The sequence below is a fragment of the Calonectris borealis genome, chromosome 9, assembly GCF_964195595.1.
Source record: "Calonectris borealis chromosome 9, bCalBor7.hap1.2, whole genome shotgun sequence".
In the NCBI taxonomy this organism is placed as follows: Eukaryota; Metazoa; Chordata; class Aves; order Procellariiformes; family Procellariidae; genus Calonectris; species Calonectris borealis.
This window is the reverse complement of record NC_134320.1, coordinates 12714389-12733098: the sequence shown is the minus strand read 5'-3', so window position 1 is coordinate 12733098 and position 18710 is coordinate 12714389. Positions and strand designations below refer to the sequence as shown.

General features: G+C 34.9%; 2 protein-coding genes across 8 annotated transcripts in view; one reads left to right on the top strand and one right to left on the bottom strand.

Moving 5' to 3' along the window:
* The window catches only part of PCOLCE2 (procollagen C-endopeptidase enhancer 2), a 32222-nt gene extending 22985 nt beyond the window's left edge, over nucleotides 1–9237 (top strand). Inside the window, exons 7-9 of the mRNA XM_075158313.1 lie at nucleotides 868–951; nucleotides 2981–3148; nucleotides 4780–9237. Of these exons, the coding sequence (XP_075014414.1) occupies nucleotides 868–951; nucleotides 2981–3148; nucleotides 4780–4910 (383 nt within the window). The 3' untranslated portion in view covers nucleotides 4911–9237. The remainder of the gene's footprint in view (nucleotides 1–867; nucleotides 952–2980; nucleotides 3149–4779) is intronic.
* Nucleotides 8199–18710, bottom strand: part of TRPC1 (transient receptor potential cation channel subfamily C member 1) — a 25598-nt gene continuing 15086 nt past the window's right edge. For 2 of the 7 annotated variants that reach the window (XM_075158309.1, XM_075158311.1), the window contains 5 exons: nucleotides 16586–16729; nucleotides 12126–12301; nucleotides 11768–11969; nucleotides 11020–11214; nucleotides 8199–10181 (listed from right to left, as the gene is read on the bottom strand). In XM_075158309.1, coding sequence (XP_075014410.1) covers nucleotides 9954–10181; nucleotides 11020–11214; nucleotides 11768–11969; nucleotides 12126–12301; nucleotides 16586–16729 — 945 coding nt within the window. In that variant the 3' untranslated portion in view covers nucleotides 8199–9953. Of the gene's footprint in view, nucleotides 10182–10921; nucleotides 11215–11767; nucleotides 11970–12125; nucleotides 12302–16585; nucleotides 16730–18710 lie in introns of all 7 variants that reach the window. The other 5 variants (XM_075158312.1, XR_012674854.1, XR_012674852.1 and 2 more) reach the window with 5 other exon arrangements.

Below are 18710 nucleotides of genomic sequence, written 5' to 3'. Positions count from 1 at the left end.
AATGGTCCATTCTAAAGAAAGTAAAAAAATGCAAAGATATTCTTCATAACTAATTTAGCTTTTCTTGGAAATTAGGGTTATGTAGGGGTTTGGGTTTTTTTAATCTGTCTCAGCTCCATGTTTCCAATAATTATGATGTCATTGACCAATTCCAAACAAATTTGAAAAGGACATAAAAGCCTTAAAAATACTGCATCTCAACATGTTCTGTAGAAAGGGTTAGCTGACTAAAGTACAGAGACCATTAACATCCACCCAAGGAGGAAAAAAATACAAAGTTTATTCACTTGTTTATAAACAAAGCATGCCGCTTAGAAAGGAAATGTCAACCCCTAATATTAAATAGATACCTCAAACATTATGTTTTGTTTCAAAATGTCATCAGTAAAAATTATAAGCTATGTGAAAAATTTAGGAAAAAGAGTCAGGAATTTGAACTCTGATCTCTTCCATCACAGTCCAGTAATTTCAGATAAAAGGCCACCCCCCTCCCTCTGAAGTGTTACTCTAATATAATGTTATGACACTAAGTGTACTATTAGGGCTGTATGGCAACAGGCAACCACACTGAATAAGTTACATATTTAAGATCACACTGTAATCAAATGTAAATTTTCTGTAACATCCCATTCTACAAGGTCGCTAGAACAGATACGTAGCTGAGACACATGCGAAAAGATGATGATTGGAGGTAATGGCAGAGAAAAGGAATATTGTTATTGTGGTGTTCATCCCTTGCAATACCAGGTCTAGTTAATGTATACATCAGGATTATTCATCTTTCTTCTTTTTTTTTTAAACATACTGCTCTGCATTTGTATAAAATACCTCATTTCAATTTCAATTTACTTTTTGCCCTTGAAAAAGTTGTGAAACCTACAGTTGCCCTGTGCCAGCAAAAGTGTAAGAGGAGCGGGACTCTCGAAAGCAATTATTGTTCAAGCAACTTTGGTAAGTAAGCGAAGTTTGTTTCTTTTTAATTATTCACTTGGCAGTGTGTTTTTAGACTCATAGGAATTTTACCAGATGTCGTTCTGAGTTATCATTAATATTTTTACATATATTTTTACACCATCTTATGTGTGTATCTGCTATTAGTATCTGTGTTTCACTCAATACATTCTTGGAGATATTCCGAAATAGGCACTGCACATATGTCTCAAACAAACATACTTTCTCAATCTGAAAAGCAAATGACAATGTTAGACAACCTCCTGCAGGAAAGTATTGATTCAATTACTGTATTGTCATCTCATTTGTCTGTAACCAGCCAATACACATTTTATGCTGTACCTGTTGACTATTCCACAATTCAGTTTGTAGACTTCCAAAATATTTTTAAAAGAAGTTAGGAGGCATGGAATTTTACAAGCACTGCTTTCTGTACACAGACACAAATCACTCAGGAAAAATGATGTCTGCTGTATATTTGGATGGCATTGTCACTGCTGATTTATTCAGTTATGTCTCAAGAGTATTTTCCCATATTAATACTGGAAGCTTTTTTTTAATACCCTATAACACGCCTAAAAGTTTGATGCGACAACTCCCCCCCCCCCCGCCCTTTTTTGTTTGTTTGTTTGTTTGAATGTAACTCTCTCTAACTTTATAGCTAATCCCAAGAGATTTGAGGAAATCTGCTGTTTCAGGAAAATGGGGACAGCTTTGCATAATTTTGCTAGGAAAACAGTTGAGGGCTGTGGCTGTATTCTAAAGTAGAATGGAGACACTGCAGCATGACCCTTTAACACTCTTGACCACCAGCCTGTTTTAATTTGCAAACAGTATAGGCTGGCCCAACAAAAAAAAAAAAAGGTGTCCTCTTACTGACCATACCTCAGCTCTTGTGGTTGATGGCAAATGACACTATATAAACCTTGTTCTTTTTCCTCTAGCATCAGGGTAATAGATCACATTCACTCTCACCTTTTGTGAAATACCTGAAATTTTTCAGTCTTTTCCATGGCATGAGTAAAAATTTTTTATATGCATTGTGAATGCAAGTGTATCCTAAGGTAAGAACAGGAAGTGTGCTGTTTGTAGAAAATGATTTATTCCAAGTTTATTTGCTGACTTTATGAATTTAGAAAATAAGAGCTATTTCTCTTTCATCATGAATTTCATTTTTATTGATTCTAGAAATATAACTGCAATGCCCAGGATTTTAACATCCACAGTTCTCTTTTGATTGAACTTGAACATTCCCATTTAATTAAAAGCTCTGAATTAAAGGAAGATAATATGCAAATTTACAAATGCCTAACCCAAAATGTGGATTATGCAGATTTGTAAAATAAATCCAACTGTACATACTTCATAACTGAAGATCTAATTGATCCTAGGATAGAATAGCTTATTTACAAAAGGTCATCTGAGAAAAAAAAAAATTGCTAATACCATTTACCATTCCCTTTTGATAAATAAGGATGGCCCACAAATTAATCTAGTCATCCTAGGAAAAAAACGGTATCTTTCTTTTCATACTAAGAAGTCTTTGGGAGATATGATTGTCTAATCTGTTGTCTAAATTTAGCTGAAATTGGCAAATTTGTGTCAGTATCAGGCCTCAGACAGATCAAAATCTAGCTCCGAGGGCATTAACTATTCCCTGCTACTCACTGGAGAGTGTCAGAGAGCTGGGAATTCAGCTTTTGGCTGGAAAGTTTTCAATTCAACTTGTCCACTGTTTTAAAATCAGTCATTAAAAGTAGTATCAAATTGTACTATTTAATTGAAATTATCAAAACCTAGAACTGGGCTTGCAAGAGCCTGATAGATTCTAAGAACAGTTTTATATTTGGTGCCACCAAAATTTGTCAGTAGTGAGTTATCTATTACAAGGGATACCCACATTTATAGTAACTGTTTCCAGTAGTGTTTGTTTCCTTATTATGGACTAATATACTTACTCAGTTTTTAGGATGCCTCAACACTTATGTCTCAAAAATAATAAAAATGTATCAAATGTCTTTTCTTCTAGTAATAACTGGAACTGTAATCACAGCAATAACGCGGGCTGGCAGTCTGCACGCAACAATATCAATCATTAATGTATATAAGGAGGGAAATTTAGCAATTCAACAAGCTGGCAAGAGTATGAGTGCCAAGATTATTGTTGTATGTAAGCAGTGTCCTCTCATCAGAAGAGGTAAGTACACAAAAATAACTGCTTTGTGTGTTTATATAAGACAACAGTTTTGAAAACTGCTATTTGAAATATGACCACAAAAATCAGTGAAATTACAATAATTGTTTCTATAATCAGCAACTAAAATTATAATCAATTTAAGATAAAAATAACTAGTTATCCAGGTTTATATTGCATTTTTAAGTTTTACTTTTAAAGGATGAGGCTCACTGAGATCAAAAGAGTTTGAAAAAAATTTTTTTTTTTTTTGTAAACCCACGTGATATAGAGTAAAATCTGATTTGATTCTCTCAAAAAAAGCTCAGTTAGATTTTGTTTTTACATGTATGTATTTTGGAGCTAGTTTTCATACAGTTATTTAGAAGGGAAAACCAACAGCATGCTAAACCTAGAAAAGCAGTATGTCACAGCAAATGACAAAAATCAGCCTTTCCCTGTTCCTTCTCTCCCGTAAATATTTACATCTTTACTGTAGACATACTAGTAGTATTAAGCCCACTCTATATCTGCAAACAGCCAGTATTTCTATAGTTATCTTAAACAGTATTATACTGAGTAGATCAACCAAGATAATTTCCAGTTAAATGTAACAAGGGGTCCCTATTCGGTGGTGTAAGAAATACTGAGACTATGTTTCATTGAAGTAACTAAGTAAAATATAGAACAGTTTTCGGCTCTGCCTCCTGAGTAAAGAGGTAGAACAGGAGAACTAAATGGAACTAGAGCAGGAAACAGTCAAAATAATTTAATCAGCATAAAAAAAACCATGATAACATTCAGGACACTACTGGTATTTAAGCATATTAATTCAAAGTGGGTAGTACCAAAGTGAAAAATCCTTGTCAGAAACTAGGTTTTGCTTTTACCTTTAGTTCTCTGGAAACTAGATACTTGCCTGGGAGACACAATAATATCCTTGGTGGAACAAATTGTCTTTTAGGCAAACCACACACTTCTGTTTCTCTTCCTAAATCTCCATGAATTATTTAATAGGCATTACTTAATATCTAAACTTTTCTGCTTATACCCCTATAACACCACTCCTTCCAGCCTAAGGCCTTGCAAACCCCTAACCTTTCTAAGCCATAAAAATATGCAAATCCATTCTATTTCTCGAAAGCCAGGGCTTATCACACATTAAGCCCACCTTGCTTGCCTGACGGCCTCTCTATGTATCTAGAAAATGTTTATGTCTTTGGGGGAGGAAAAAGGAATGAAAAGACTTAAGTGCATTATCCCTTAAGTGCATTATTCTAAAAGCTGAGCAAATGAGAAAATATCCAAAACAAATGAGACATATTCCACTTTGGTTGTTAGTAGCTAAGTTATCCAGTGTTTATACTACATTTCTAATGTCTGTCAGACTCATTTGACAGTCTACATTTAATGAATATCTCCTATATATTTAATGATGTAGTAGACACTTAGCTATATATCTACTTGATTTTTATATAACTGTACTTTATGGCATAACAAGCATGGCAAAGATGGGTAAGGAAGTATATGCTTTAGGTAGGAAGGAAAAGGCATTGGTAACAGAGTGCAAATGAATAGAGACCATAGATAAAGAACTATACTTACCAAATCACATCCTAAATTTCTGTCTTGTAATATCATGCTCTCCTTTGTAGGTTTAAACTACATCATCATGGGCCAGGTAGAAGAAGACGGTAGAGGCAAAGTCTTTCCCAACAGCTTTGTCATGAGTTTTAAGACTAAGAACTCAAAGATCCTAAATGCCTTGAAAAACAAAACATGTTAAAACTAAACTCTGCAGCTGCATTCTATCATCTCTCTTGAAAAATAATTTTCACTTACTGTAAGTCATGAAAATACAACTGACTCAACACTAAGACCATGCTCACCCTTTCTTCCCTCCCATCCACCTAAGCACACCCTGGCACAAAGTGGTATCCATTACATATACCTATCAAGATGAGAACAGATCCTCCCAAGTCTTAAAGCTGAAGATTTGCCAGCCATCTGATGTCAAATGTATCAAATTCCAATTACTTGGAAGCTGTTAATTTATAATTGTCCAATTTTTTAAGGAACATGTATGTAAAATAAGAATTCTAAGTGCAATATTTATAGTAACTCATTTTAACTTAGCTTTTTCTCTGAAGTTGTTTTATTACATGGATTTCTGCATTATCATCTGTGCTTAATAAAATATTTTAAGATTAAATCATACACCAACTATTTATTCATTATGTATAAAGTGGGCAGGCTAAATAAATAGAGAGACTTTTTTGATCATTTACACGCTTTTGATGGTTTCGGTCTTGCATAGTATGACTGACACTACACTTGCTGGTTAAGGGACTGATTTTTCTTCCATGGATGTCACCGAATCATTGATTTGAATAGGAACTGGATTTACTCTTCAAAGAATTAGACAACTGTAAAACGGCACCATGCTTTTCTCTACTGATGACTATAATCTAGTTAGTAAATGCCACTATTAAGTTCCATAAGGTAATTAGGGAGGAGGTAGGAAGGAATTAATTTAGTGGCAGTAAAGTACACATGCAAATAGTTTAAATTTTTGTCTCTACTGTGAAAGAACGGACAATACAGCAATACTCAGTCTGGCACCAGTAGTATAAATAATAGCATATCTGTCTAATTTATTCCATTCCTATATGCAAAAGGTTGAACAAGTAGCTATTTTGAGAATAAGGGAAGCAACAGACTGGAAGCAGTTAGACAATGTTATAATGTTAAGAGATCTTTGTCAGGTCTGTCTGTTGTATACAGTTATTTGTTACTCTGAAACTGAAAGGCTATAACCAGAGATGGAGAAATAGCAACAGATTATAGGTAAATACTGAGAAGTTGAAGAACATTTTGGTCAAAAGCAGGTATGAAATACATGCTTTTAAAACTGGGTAAAACTTGAACACTAATAAAAATGATATGGATGGAACAAAATCTAAGATCCCTTTAAGTACTTGTTTTCCTTGTATATAAATACCATAGCAGAGTTCTTTTGGTAATCTGTAACCATGGGCAGGAAACTGTAATGAAAGATACTTATTCTAAGTACTCATTGCTTATTTCAGTAGTGGAATGTGGATTGCCATTATTCTTCAATTATTGATTCTCATATGTAATGCCAAGAGGTACTGCCACAGTGCAACTCAGTAGCACAGCAGCATCTGTTCCGAAGACTTAACAGGTAGCTAGGCAGGAGACAAAACAATCAGAGGGAGGCACAAAGGTACAAAAAGGCTGTGCTGACAGCTCACATCAAACAGCTCAGTGCTGTAACCACATTGTACAGATTGCTAGGCCTTTGCCTTACTGACTAAACCAAACAGCGTTTCTCCATGGAAATGACAGCAACATTTGTTTGCAAAGCAGATGTAATTTTGTAATTTTAAAATTTTTAAATTGTAATTTTAATTTTTCACTATTGATTCCTATGCAAATTAAGGGGTTTTACGCACGGTGCTCTCCGTATTTCTCAGCAGCAGCCTGGGGAGAAGCAATGTGGAAATCATGTTCGGAACTGTCTTGAACTACAATAATCTATTTTTATTTATGATGACAGGACCATCTGTCATGCAACTTTTTTCAGTGATGCAAGAAGAGTCTGGCAGCCTGCTCCTCCTCTCCCAAATGGTAGGTAGGGAAAGCTCCAGCCTGCTCTTCTCAACACTCCCTTTAGACTAGTTTCTTTCCCAAATCAAAGCACTGGCAGCAGTAGCCCTGCAACAGGGAACAGGAGGCAGGACTTAAACACAGAGCAGTGCCAGTTTTCTCAAGTAAGAATTGGTTACAAAACATAGGTAACACTATTACAAGTTTTGAAAAGCAGATGTAATGACTGTAAACTTCAGACATTTAAAATCCAACTTGCAACCAAACAGAATCAAAATTATCTAACTGCAATACAATTTCTGAAATAATTTCAATAGAAACAATAATCAAAACCATAGTTTAGCAAGAGCATAAAGTAAGCTGGCTTTCAGTAATGAATGGTTTTGACCTTTCTGCTGCAAATGGAGGTAGTATGAAAATTTCCATCTCCATTTTTCATTCATCAAGGCAAAGTTAACTCTAAGACAAAACAGACATTAACATGAAAAGAAAGTACTCTCAAAAAACCCACTTAGTCCTTTCATGACTTGCACTAAAATTTGTACAAAGAAATTCTGAATCTTATAGCCGAGTAAACTCCAGCTTCTCCAAACTTTTCTTTTTTTGACATCCCAGTTTAAAGAAGAATCACAGACACCTAAAATTTTGTCTCTGTGCGTGTCCAGAACCATTGTGTGAGTGTGCATAAGGGAGATCTCAGAGCCCCAACATCTGCACACTACTTCTGGAACAGCCAGTATTAAATTGGCAAATGAGAAAGCAATAGCATGTTTAATACACATGAACTAGGAAAATCTAAATGATAAGACAAGATTGACTAAATAGTACAAAGCACTCTGTACTGGTTAGTAGCCAAGATAGGAAGACTGCAACAGCTTTCAACCAAGGCAGAGATGCAAAGTGTCATACAACTAAGGTACTACAGAGAACAAACTTCTCTCTCTGGTATCTATCACTTTATAGGTAGGTATTCCAGGGACAAATAAAAACTCTGCAACCCCCAGATCTAATCCAAACCCCTCAAAAGTGCCTTGAAATAAGACAATTCTTCCTAAGGACACATCTACACTGTAGTAGAACACAGTGCCATGTGACAACGACCGAGCTAGCTTAACATATCAAAAGCAATAGGAAATAGCTAAATTAGCATGCTGCTTCGTACAGATAAACATTCCCAGCTTTCCAGATGAACTAATCAGCGTAAGCCGAGTGCCAAGCACTAATACTGCATCTAGAATCCCATCTAGCTTGTTTGGAAGTAGCTCAGGTATCACTTCATGGCACTGCATGAAGGCATTTAAATAAACTTAACAGGAAAAAAGGTAGTAACACATTAATACCAGCTACCTTCCTTAAATTTATTATCTTAACATGACAAAGAAATTACTTTCAATATGGTACCTGATACAATGTGTTTCAAATATGACTAATATTAATACAACCATATTTCTCAAAGAGCTTTTATTTATCTGCTTCCTTTCTTGGATATACATAACATAGACAACACACAGTTTTTATGTTGGAGTATTATTCAAACACGAGATGTGAGTCCAAATACAAAACTCAGTGATCCTCTTTGCTTTGAGCACAAGAGGTTAGCTTCTTGAAAAGCCATGAAAAGCCAACAGACTTACCAGAATACCTCTATACTATAAGACTTCTGGAAGCAGAGTATTAAACCCTAGTTCAGGTATACATAATTTCATAGTACAGAAAATATATTACCTTTACAAGAAAGAGTTTTATAAGAATTCCTTCAAAAAAGTAAACATTCACGTAAGCCTCCACTATATCAACCTCCCAAAATCAACTGTAGTCAAAGACCACTATGGCTACCTGCGCCTTCTGGACATAAGACCATTTTAGAAGAGCACCTTCATAACAGTAAAATTGTCAATCAATCCTTTAGCTATCATAAATATACTTATTTCATAATTAAAAATACAGGAATCTCACATTTCTCAATTACAATTTCTCAACTTGAATTATATATAAGCATATAAAGCCATATAGGACCCTCTAGCACAGAAAATCCACAAAGCCCTTACTGTCCATTGTAAGCAAAGTCAAATCACGTGTTTTCACAAAACATAGTATTCCTGACACAAAAAAAAAAGTTTAGCTTGGCAACAACCGTGGTTAAAAAAAAAAGGAAAAAAAGAAAGACAAGTTTAAAAGTAGGATATGTAAAACCTGTCTAAAGCAGGCCCTTCTAAACCACATCTGTCCAATGACCAGATTCCATATACGTTCTCACAGAAAGAAGTGTACAGCGTTCCACAGGAATTGTTCAGCATTGCAAGCAATAGCACTTATGTGCTCTACCTCATTTTTGTTAAGTCACAGGTTTTAAAAATTAAAATTATTCATATTATTCAAATTAAATAATTCAAATAATTTATCATCCAGATTTTAAAACCCCAAGACATTAAACATTAAAAGTTCACAGGTTAGTTTTAAAATTCTGTTCCCAATCTTAACATGTATAGTAAAACATACTTTTGAGGCACCGCTGAAAAATCCAAGCAGGAATTGATTGTCTTACATATAACCATAAATATTCAAGAAATGGTTGGTCTATTTTGAGTTCAAAATTTCAATGTTCCCACGAAAGGGAAGAGTCTTGATGATTTGATTTTCTGTATTCTATAAATGTTAGTATACAGTCAATGGTAACATACAAAACTTGGCACTAGAACTGCCTCTTTCAGAGCCACACAGTCTTCACATGCACTGTAACCTACAGTCAAACATAATTCCCAACTGTGCTGGAAATTTTCTATTATTCTATATCTGACTTTTCTATTAAAAATAAACATAGGCTGGATTTTTGTCTTAAAAAGCCCATCTTCTCCCACTTGAAAAACAAGTATCAAAAAGGAACAAACAGCAAAAATAGAAGAAAAAAACCACATTGTGTTAGTTATGAAGCTCTGATGCCTGACAGCCACAGTCTGAGGAACATTAAAAAAATTCCTATATACAAATTTTATATACACACTAAGATTAAGAGCTTACTGTATCTGTTTTTGCATTTATTTCCACCACTTCCACATCTAGCTGCAACTCATGCAAATGCATTTTCAAATGTATTATTGTGCAATAATCTTCTTTTCTATTTGGTCTGGCAACAGAATTAGGTCAACACTTTCACCTATATGTATCTAAAAGTACACACTTTTTGTTTAAAAGTTAGGGCTTAGTTTCTTGGATAAAACATAGCATATTTAGAAGTTCGAAAGCCAAGCAGGTCTCTCATTTCATTTCGGAATTTTGACAAGTCTTGCCGCAGTTCATTTAGGTTTTCCACAGTTGCCTGATCCGTGCTTTGCATCTTCTGTCTCATGGAAGTCAAGTAACGGTGGACTAAGCAACACATCACCTTTTGATAATTCTCATCTCTCTTTTGCTTCAGATTTCTCCATTCCTTTAAATAAACATTACACATTTACTATGAAAAAGTGATTTTTGAGCCCTAAAGCCTATATACAATTATACAGAGAATAAATACGAACAAAATAACAAAGCTATTTTATAGATACATCCTGATGTGCACAAATGTACAATGCATGTAAATTGCCAGCAAAATTTAAATTAAATTATAATCTGATGTACCAGCAAAACTGAAAATCTTTAATCTACCTGACTTGGTAATCGTCATATGAGCACCTAAGAGTTCCATAACCCTGAATGTTTCTCAGTGCACATTCTATAAAGTCTTTGAATTTAGTTTATTTAATGCTACTTTTGTCAGCAAGAAGATGCAAAATTAGTATGCAAAATTACAGGGTGCAATAAAAAATATTTATTTAACAAACAAACAAACAAAATCCCTTCCTCCAACAATGACAATCCTTTTTGGTTACTTATTTTGACACTTCTGTAATACTTTTAAAACCAATTACCTTCCCCAAAGGATACTTTAACCTCACCATTTTTTGGACTAGCACATACTTCCTTGAGGTTTCTATGAGTTTTCAGTCAATCAAAGCATTTTTTCCAGACTATTTCTGGGGGAATTGGGGGTTGGAGGGAAGGGGGCTGAAATTCCCAAAACTGAAAGTTAACAGAATCTTACTTAAGTAGAAATAGGTAACACTTATTTATTTATATTTTGGATGCAACACACATTATTCTATAATTCCTATTTATCTTAGTAGCACTCACCATGTGACAAGAAGCTTCATGCAGCAATTTGCTGATTCATTTTAGCAAGCAGCACTTTTCCAGCTTCAGAGCCTACAGCTTTCGCAATCATTTCTTACCTTTAGGCTGTTCTGACGTTTCACTCTGCCACTTGATGTATGAGAGCAGATCCATTTACTGAGACTGTTGAAAAGATAACAGATAGTCTTGGGAGAGGGAATAACATTGAAAGGTGGAGGTAGCGTGCATTTGTCATCAAAGTAGCTAAGCCAAAGCTTGGCACGAGCAAACTTCCATTCCTTATCTTCATGATTCTAAAGCATCAGAAACATTAACAGATATCAGAAGCAAAAATATTAACAGGCTATTTTGTAACTTTTATTTTCTCATAACTTAAAAACTGACTGTTATTTAACTTTGATTATATAGTATTTTAATATATAGATTATATAGTATTTTAATAAATTTGTTAATAATATTAAATAAGTAAAATACAAAACAAATCTCTTCAATTCATTAGATACTCTAGTGTAAATATAAAATTCAGCTAAGAAGGCGTAAACACCCTATCAAATTCCCACACACCACACCTTATCAAGAATAGCATCTTGACTTGAACAGCCATTGTATCAAGAAATTCTTCAATTCCCAGAAGGCCAAAGCCTTGCACATGTTCAACAGGCAAAGTACCCATTTTATTTGGATTAAAGTAAATAAAAAGTTCGTATTTGAAGGAAAGATTGTGAGCTCAGAAACAGAGCTCATCCATGGAGGTCTGTAGATTAGTTTACACATCGTAGGAAGAAATTTGTATAAAATCCAAAGATACAGCTAGCAATTACTGGTAATTAATCAGAAACCACTTACTGCTATCAGCTGAAAACTTTTATGAAGCATTGCCACAAGGAGTTTAGTTAATACTATGACAACCACCACATTGTAGGTACCAACAATAACAGCACCCACAAAAGACTGTAATTCTTCACCATAGCTAAAACGTGTGACAAAGATTGCTACATGTGCCAGGGAGAATATATACCAGAACAGAGCAAAACATGTGCCAATAAACCTACAAAAACAAGAAAAAAAAATCTGGTTAGATAAAGTAAACACCAGAAGTGAGTTTACTTAATGTAAACTCAAGGTCAGTGAAAAATTCCAGTTTTGTTTAATTACTAGGAACTTCGGGCTAGAACAATAGTTATTTCATAGATATCAAACTCACGAATGGAATGTGTCATTGCTCTGTTGTTCACAGAAAATCCCCGCACAGTCCTTTTCTTCATTTACAGTAAATCCTTTATCATAAAGTTGGGTCAATCCAATTGTGAATGAGAACAAGACAAGAAGAAACATGCCCAGAAATTTTCCAAAATCTTGTAGCATCTGCCCCATTGAAATCTGTGAAATAGATTTATTTCTGATTTTAGTAAAACGTGTAGTTATTTTTGTTTGTATTCTCTTCCTCAGCCTCTAATCAAGGAAAAAAAAAATCTATTCACATTTTAAATGTTTAACTTAAATGTTAAGATGCTAAAGAGACCTCAGAATCAGGAGGTACCCTCGTACCATTTTTCAGTGAAAAATTCTAGATGTTAAAAGAAAATTTAAGTAGTTTTAACATCGCTTGATAAGTTAAAATCTTTCAATTAACCATAAGCAATAGTATGTACACCTTATTCTTTATTTGTAATACCAATGGTAATATGGAACTCACAAGTCAATAGATAAAAGCAGTAAACAAAATGCATTTCATAGAATCATAGAATCATTAAGGTTGGAAAAGACCTCTAAGATCATCGAGTCCAACCGTCAACCCAACACCACCATACCCACTACACCATTTCCCTAAACGCCTCATCTACACGTCTTTTAAATACTTCCAGGGATGGTGACTCAACCACTTCCCTGGGCAGCCTGTTCCAAGGCTTGACCAAAGTATTTGAACATAAATACCATCACAGAAAGCTAAGAAAACACTTAATAAGGACACTGAATTAATCAAAACATTTGGAATCATAATTCATCACTAATCAAAAAGTAGTATACCACAGCTCATCTGCAAAACTCAGAATTAATTCACTGTATGTTTTATGTAAGATTTTAAATATACACAATGTGTAGGCGTGTAAGCACATAAAATTTTAAGGATGTAAAGTATAGAAGACATGACACTAAATTCAGATCATTAGTTTCCATTTCAAAATATCCTATACAGAAGCTTGCAACAGTACAAATACAGCATCTTTAAAAAAAAAAAAAATTATGCTTGTGCATTTTTCCAATGCAGAAAGACCTTGACTTACTTTTGTCGTAACCACAAATTTTTACATGGACACAGCATAAAGCGTTTACAGCATTTAAATTACTCTTCCTATAAACTTCTTCAAAGAACAATATACTATTATAAAGAATGCAAATATACAAAATGGGGTCGAGTAAATCTAGTCCTCTATATAAATCAGTGTGTGGAATGCCTAATCCCATGTGAATCACAATCTGTATCAAATCGTAGTCGAGAATTGTATCACTGGTCAGGTTTTGCAAGTACAAGTTTACTGGGAGATGAAGTGCCAGCTCCTGCTCTCTCTCATCCTGCTGGAAACTCACTAGGTATCCCTGTTGTGCAACAGATTCTCTCTGATTCTTTGTACAGTTTGCCACAGACATAGAGAATCTGCAACTGTAGGCAGAGCTATGCAGAAATTATTTTGTTTGGTCAGAGGATGAATGTAATCCCCACCATACTGTTTCATCACATCTACCCTTTTAAAGAAAAAAACAACAACACAACAAAACATTTACCATTTAACTGATACATGGTTGCAGGCAAGAGAGAGACAAAGTAGATGAAACAGGAATGCACAAAAAGTGCAAATCACCCAACACTATTTTGTTTGGAACAGAGTGTAACAACACAGCCCAAATACCAGTTGCTTTCTTCATATAGTCGTGCTATTCCTTTCTAAGTATTTAGAATTTCTAAGCATTTGAAATCTAATGATCTAATCTAGGGGAATATTATTTTATCTTCTGTTAATAATAAAAAACCACCACACGCAGCCAACTTACAAATCTGTATTGAAATAGGTTTTATAAATCAATAACTAAAGTAACTGAATGCTTAAAAATAACTCTAATAGCCAAGAGAACATAGGAGCTGCCTTCCGCCCTCCACACTGTTGGGTTTCCATGCCATCTTTGATTACCACCATTTGAACTTTGTGACCTACTTTCAGAAAATACTGTAAGAGTTGTTGCACAAGCTGTACTGGCCAACAGTAATAACATAAGCTTCAGTGTGCCACTGAATGGGGTGACTGTTGACTGTTTTTATTTACTTGGAAAATTTCATAACATAGCCTCCTAATAAAAAACTTGTGAAAGATCTAGTACATAAACAAATATGCACATTAAACAGTGAATCTCTCTAAAATGTGGAGAGACTTTAGGGTTCAATCAATTTGTATAATAAACCTAATCTTACTGTAACATCAAGACTTTAGTATTTTTTCAAAGTATGCAAGTTTCCATTTAAAAATGTATAAAAGAAAAAATATAAAAATAATTAACAGCAACATAGTCACAACTATGAAAAGGGTGAAGAGAAAAGGGCAAGAAGTAAAACAAACAAACAAAACCCTGAGAGGAGAAACAGGCATCTTCCAATAATATTAAACTGGTTATAAGAACTATGAACATTCTTTTTAAAGCACTTTTTACAATGATTTTAAAAAGATCAATTTAACAAGCGATTGTTTTTCTTTTCAAAGAAGGACTATTCTGCATGAAACAAACATGTTCTAAAAGATAATTATTTGTGCAGCAAGATAAAGTACTCTAACATTAAAATGAGCTGAACCTTCAAGCTGGAGGTTTTCAGCTAGATCCTAAAGCCAAAATTATTTACTTCAAAACCTCCTTTGGTATAGCTCTAGTTGCAGAGCAAGAGTTAAAAAAAAATGCTGCTCCCAAATATTTATTCTGCCTTTATGCTTAATAGCGATAATGTTTCTTGCAGGATCCTTTCAGATCATCCTCTTGCCCAAAGCTCTTAAAACTAGTCTTGTTCATTAGAAGAGAGGACGAAGATTGATCTGACCTGTTAAGACAAATTCCATCAGTATAATCACTGGATGACTACCCTATTTATTCCAAGCGTCTTTTCATTCAACAGACACTTGCAAACCCAGTGACGATGTTGACAACCAGCTATATTAACTAAACCACACCACTATCAGGGAAAAAATAAATAAATAAATGAATTAAAAAAAAAAATCATTGGTACAAGAAAGCAGTGACTTGTCTGATCTGATTTGTCGTCATAAGTCTCCCAGGAAGCAAGGCCAGAGAAGCTGGAAGTATACATATGCAATGCTTTTTTCAGTAAGCTATGCTTTTAATAGCAGGTGCTTTAGTTTGTACGGGCTTTTCACTGGCAAAGTAACAAAATCAGTCAGTGCTGAGGACTCAAGCTGAACAGAAAAACCACAGAAGGGAAAAAAAATGTTGCTAGTGGAATAAGAGGTGACTTCTACTCACAATATTTTTTTAGACGGAAGCTTTCTTCCTCCTTTTAATCTAAAAAGGATTGAAGAAGGTAATTGCATCCTCAATGTGATGTCCTAATAATAGTCCAGGTTCCCTCCTCTACCCTCAAAAGTAGCAGGCCTTCTGTATAGTGTCATATTGCACTCAGGTCCATCCAGTTTATCTGAAGTTTATCATGACAAATAGCACCAAGACAAAGATGAGAGGGTCTGTGCTTAAAAAACAGAAACCAACTCAACAAAAAGTACTCCATGGCATAAACTCAGTAGAAAACTCCATGTCTGCTCTCAAATCAGAAAAAGAAAATTAAATTCTTTGCATAAAACCAGGTTAAATTCCAACTTTAAGTGAAAAATTTGAATTTAGCTTAGAAACTGTTGTGGTCTCTACTGTTCCAGCATCACAACACAAGACTGCTAATGCTTCTTCCCACCATCTCCGGATGACTGAACTAAATGTATTACATAACTAAAATGTGTTTTTTTACTGTCATTATTACTCAGTGGAAGGCTCCAGCAAATTCCAAGTAAGAAGAAACCTGTTTCCCTTCTTATAACTGGCTATAAATAGATGACTATTTCAATACTCTTGAGATTTCTGTTTTTCAAGCCAAAGCAATTTACACAATTCAACTCAACGTGCAACTTCAGTGAGATCACAGACATAAGCAGAAAGGCTTTTGATGGCTCCTCCCTTGCTACATATTTCATGGCTCCTCCCTTGCTACATATTTCATTTATCTATCTTTTAGAGATAAGAAATTAAGACGATCATTCGCATAGAACTTTACAGGAAGAACCTGATCCTTACAGTTTTCAAACTGCAGACACTTACGTAATATGTCAAGCTAACAACAGATGGAAACAAAAAGACAATATAGGTACAGTTCGCATGGAAAAAATATTATAAGTGAACTACACTAGGTCTTCCATCCTTTTTCTTACCTTTTTCCATCTCAATCATTATGTTTTACAGGAGAGATTAAAAAAACAAACTTCAATGCAGTATCACTTCTTTCTACTTCTTACTTTCTGACTTACTTTCTTTAATTTCTTCTTTCTCTCTTTTCAATAAGACTCCTCACAGCAAATTAAGATCAAGTTTAATATTTTCTCAAGCAGCAATGATATTCACCTGGAGTGGTCCCAGAATAGAGCTGGTTGTGTACATGAAGAAGAGACGCAGATAACTAAGAACGTTAGCAAAAGCAAAAAGACCTTCTGCCACTAGGGTAGGATGGAATGCATCCCAGTCCTTCCTTTCAGCATAATCATGAAACTGCAATATAAAAAGGACAAACTGAGATCACTGACATTATAAATACAGAAATGCATCCATGCACCGCTCCCTACTTCTGCCTCCAAAACAGGCAATAGCATAAAAGAAATTAACACATACGATTCATAGATGGCTTACCTCTTTCAGGTATCTCAGTCTTTTTAGCCAAAGGCATTTTAAAAGCCATTCCCCCAGAGGGAGCCAGAAATTAGATCATTGAAATTCAACACCTACTTTTGCCACTCACTTGCCCAGCAAACCATTTATTCCCCTGTTTTGCTTTCTCTTCTACTCTGTTTTGCACGGCTTGTTGAAACAGGGATGCGTGTACTTTATAAACATGTGCATTGTCTAGTGTAATACGCCTCAGTCAAAAACAACATTAAAATGCTGCAAAGAAAACTAATGTATACATGCAATTGCAATGTGGTGACAGCTGGTCTTAACCAGCTTTAGGAAGATTTAGAAAGACTTAGGACTTGGGGCTTCTGCAATGGATTTTATGAACAACTATAGAGAATGGAAGACACAAGTAAACTGTTGGTGTAAACACACCCTTAAAGTATATCCACTAGGTACTATTCAACTATTCACGGAATATCCACAGATCCCTAACTTCCGGCTTGGCTGAAAACATTCAGCATTTATATTACCAACTCTGCTGTCTCAAAATGGACATTCAAAACTAAGGAACTCAAAGCTGCTTTAAAATAACTTGCCCGAAAGTGTGCTGCCCAAAGATGGCAAGGAACAGGGATAAACATGTTTTTATACATTGCAATTGCATGTGTACAAATCCTTCTGCTACAGAGACTCTTCCTTTATTTCTTACAGCTTCAGTGCTTATAATATGGACCTAAGATGTAAACCAAGCATTTGGTTTTCTAAATGATTTATAAACTATAAAAATAAATTTTGCCATAGAAAAGTGGCAAAAAAAGCAATCATGTGCCTGTTATATAGGACAGGAGTCCTGCATCTTCAAAAAGGTTACAAGTTAAATTAGCAGCAAAGGGCTCTTATGTCAACAAAGGAACTACTACTACACACATGTGCTGGTCGCAAACCAAATGGTTGGGAAGGCAGCCCAACATGGCATTCTCTCTCTCTTTTTTCCAAGAAATGAAGCTTTCCTTTCCAAATGATTACCAGCCTCTGAATCAATGGAAGGATAGGTAAATGAGCCAAACACCAAGCTGGGAAGAACTGAACCAGTTTATTTCCCTCCCAACTGCCAGACAGCTGTCAAATCACAGTTTGCAATACAAAATAATGGCGCTACTGCACTGGCTTGAATTTTGCTAAAATATTCATATTCAATTGGTCTGGCAGCTTGCCATATGCTGTGCAGCTAACAACATATGCAACAGAATGGGAATGATCATTTTCATAACTTGTATCTTCAATCAAGTCCAGATGGCTTTTCACAGAGAAAAGACAAGGCTCCTCTATGGTCTTCGGGTCTTTTTCCTTACTATCCAAACCAAAAAAAACCCCACCAAACAAAAAACAATTTAAAAAAAACCAAAACAAACCACAACCACTTATGACATTTGAGCATATGTAATCAAAAGCTAAATAAAACTTTCTGTAACAAAAAAAGCATTAGGCAATCTAAACACAGAGATTACTATTAGCTTTCTGCATAGTACTGATCTATGGAATCAGGTGAGCTCAAATGCCAAATCAGATGAGCTGTATGGGGAGATTTCCCCAAATGAAAATCAAGCCAGTTGGAAGACCAGCCAGTTCTTACAAGGAAGACAGTAGCTCTGTTCGGGGTCGCTGAGTACTGGGACATGTCTTTATGTGTTTTCTAACTCCCATTTACCTCATTAACTTCTCTTAAGCCCAAGATGCAACGAGAGATGTTGACAACTACACAGCATATACTACATAGAACATTTAACTTGGAAGCCTAAACTGTATCTGCATAGTAGGCTATTACTAATGTAGTACACTTAACTACAACATACTACTA